Here is a 3,247-nt window from a genome sequence, read left to right as displayed (position 1 = left end):
TATATATATATATATATATATATGTACGCGCACATGTGTGTTGGTATGTGTATGTGTGTGTACACACATCCCTGCTGGAAATCTCGTCATGATGGAAAGATTTGGAACGAATATATACTTATGGGACATGAGCATTTTTGAAACAATCTATATAAAGAGATTTTCACTGGGGATGTGTATATGTATATTCTTTTTCATGGGCATTTGATTTTTACGAGACAGTCAAAGAACTGTCAAGAGTCAATAATTCCATCTACTGTAAAATCACGATTCATTTCAGAACTCGAAAGTCGCAATAAAACTCATACCGAGGAACAAAGTGGAGATTTCAAGACCTTTGTTGCTGGAGCTAAAGCGGGTAAGTAGCTGACTTCGCAAACGCATGTCGAGCTTCATAAATTCTTGTCAATTTCAATTTGTCAAACATAACTCTTTAGCATACACTTTGCAATTCTCTCAATAACGATTCTCAATAAATCATTTTTCTCTCCGCGTAATTTCTTCTCCAGTAACCGATTGCATGTAACGGGCTTTAATTCATATGAGTGGTGATGTTGGTGACTTTCACAGATGAAGGATCTCCAGCATGATCATCTTGTACGATTTTACGGTGCCTGTCTCGAGCCGCCGCATTGTTGTCTCCTAACCGAATACTGCCCCAAAGGATCTCTTCAGGTGAATTGCATTTCATGTCCCGATTTAAAGTTTTGATGAGCAATCAAGTAAATAATTATGTCCCACGTGTCATCAAATTAAGGCAAAATAGACATACATTGCTGTAGAACGTCAAAACTTATGATTTGATTTTGAAATAGCAATCCGTTTCTAATAAAAAAAAATTAACACAATAATTATGAATAACTATGATTTTGATTCAGTTAATTTCAATAGGATATTTTGAAATTTACAAAAAATATACATATATTATAAATAAATATATTATGATAAAGAATAATTCCTCCTTTTCATTAAAAAAATGATTAAAATATTGTTATAAAATATGAAACATTTTGTATATGTAGTGTCATGTCTATATATCAAATAATATCGGAAACGATATACATACTGTGTTAATACCCGAAGCGTATGTACGACTAAGCGTAGACTATTAATGCATTTGTCTATAAGCATTGCAGGCGTTCTATATATGAAACAAAAGCTCCATTTTATTGAATACTTGTCTTTCCTTATAGTGTAACTTTAAGTACTCGTTTGAATTATTAATTTGCCTTGTCTGAATAACCATTTTAAACATGAATGAAACTTGAACAGTTGTTCGAAGAAACTTTATGTTAAAGGAGCCGCACGAAATGTAGAATATTTTATACACATATTGAATACGTATTTAAAGACATATATAACAATATTAAAGCGTACAATATATATTCAAACGTTTGATCTAGATGTAAAGAATATCGCATAAGAATTAACAATGTGCGCTACACTAGTATGTTAACCTTTTGTTATTGGACAGGATATACTAGAGAACGAACAGATAAAGCTCGATCGCGTGTTCAGAGGATCCCTGATACACGATATCGTGCGTGGTATGGTATATCTCCATGCATCGGAAGTGAAGAGTCACGGTAATCTCAAGTCTTCAAACTGCGTTGTTGATTCACGATTCGTCCTGAAAATCGCCGACTTCGGTTTGCATGAGCTGAGAAGAAGCGCAGATGTGGATTCAGATGGTGATAAGAACAGTTACGCCTATTGGAGGAGTACGTATTTGCAAATTGTTTACGCCTCCATTAGTCCGAATCTACAATAGATTTTTAAATCTTTAATCCGCAAACACAATAGAGTAGTAAGCCTTAAGCCTGAAGGAATTGACCAATCATAATCGATTATTCTTCTCACATTCGACTGTAATTGATCAATTTCTTGTATTTGCGAAGTAAGCCATAAGAAATGGACGAACCGTAGTCAATTATTCTCCTCGCATTCGACTGTAATTTCTTACGGCTTAAGGCTTAAAACATCTATTGTAGATCTAGATTTAAACATTTCCGAGAGATAATGTTTCTTCAACGATCACTAAAATAAGAGTTAATAGTTATCAAATGTTAATTGAAATAATTCAATTAAAATAATTCAGTTAATATAGTAAAAAATAATTTTACTTTTCTAAATATTTAGTAATTATTACCAAACAATTGATTATATTATTGTGTTTGATAATACTAAATATTTAGGAAAATAAAATTATTTTCGATTATATTATATCGAAAATTTGATTGAAATTATTTCACTCAATATTTAGTAACTATTATTAGATTCTTTTTTCGGTGTTGCAACGCCAAATATTTTTCAAACGCATAGAAATACGGATAGAGAAATAGAGATATTAGAATCAAAATAAACATATAAAACTTATGTTATGACAATTTAATTATTTGGACAAACAACATTTTGTCGCATGTCTCACACATGCGTGGGAAAAACAGATATCAATAATTTCTGACGTATAACAGAAATTTTAAACGCGACAAATATTTTTGATCTCAACGATGTTTTGATTTATAATTTATATTTACAATAATCATCGAACGCATGGAAAAGGAAAGAGAGACTGCGTTAAATCGCTCTACCCGGTCTGATTTTTTAGTGCAGGAAATTTGGTGTTTACAGAACAGCTTTGGACAGCTCCGGAATTGCTGAGGATGGAGAGACAACTGCCCGAAGGCACTCAGAAAGGTGACGTGTACAGCTTTGCTATAATCGTTCACGAGATCGTGATGCGCCAAGGGCCATTCTACTTGGGAGACAATAACGAACTCTCTCCAAAGGGTAAGTCTTAATGTCATTCGAGATAATCGTGGATACCAAAGCAATTGCCTCTCGTCACGTTTCATAATACAGGAATAAAAATTGATCTCTTGTTAGCGTTGCACTTTATTCTTTTTGATATGCATGACTTGCACTAGTTTAACTGGAAGCAACAAGTTCAGAATAACTGTAAAAAATTTGCAATTATATCTTCTTATCATTTAAAAGAGATAACAAAAATCATTTTAATAAGCAATTTTCAGTGTTATAAATCGAAAAAATAAACCAATATATATAAATATAGATATATGTATACACAGAATATATATAGAAAAAAAATATATAAATATGTTAATTAAGAAAAATAAAATTTATTTATGTATTGGGTTGTCTGGAAAGTTTGTGCCGACTAACCTATACAATTTAATAAATGTATACTAAAATTTAAATTTTCTGCGTTTCAATTTTCCTTCAACAT

At 31.8% G+C, this 3,247-nt stretch overlaps 1 protein-coding gene across 1 annotated transcript; it reads left to right on the top strand.

Annotated features, from left to right (window-relative positions):
• Window positions 1-271: 271 nt before the first annotated feature.
• On the top strand, window positions 272-2,790 carry LOC108684045 (atrial natriuretic peptide receptor 2-like; the record flags this gene model as incomplete). The annotated part of the gene is made up of 4 exons (XM_018203865.1): window positions 272-358; window positions 571-675; window positions 1,475-1,721; window positions 2,632-2,790. Coding segments are annotated over exons 2-4 (511 nt in total), but the record flags the coding sequence as incomplete, so codon positions are not given.
• Between the last annotated feature and the right edge of the window lie 457 nt (window positions 2,791-3,247).

This window comes from Atta colombica, unplaced genomic scaffold (assembly GCF_001594045.1).
Source record: "Atta colombica isolate Treedump-2 unplaced genomic scaffold, Acol1.0 C763537, whole genome shotgun sequence".
Taxonomy (NCBI): Eukaryota; Metazoa; Arthropoda; class Insecta; order Hymenoptera; family Formicidae; genus Atta; species Atta colombica.
Note: the sequence above shows the minus strand (reverse complement) of the source record. Positions and strands in the feature narration are given on the sequence as shown.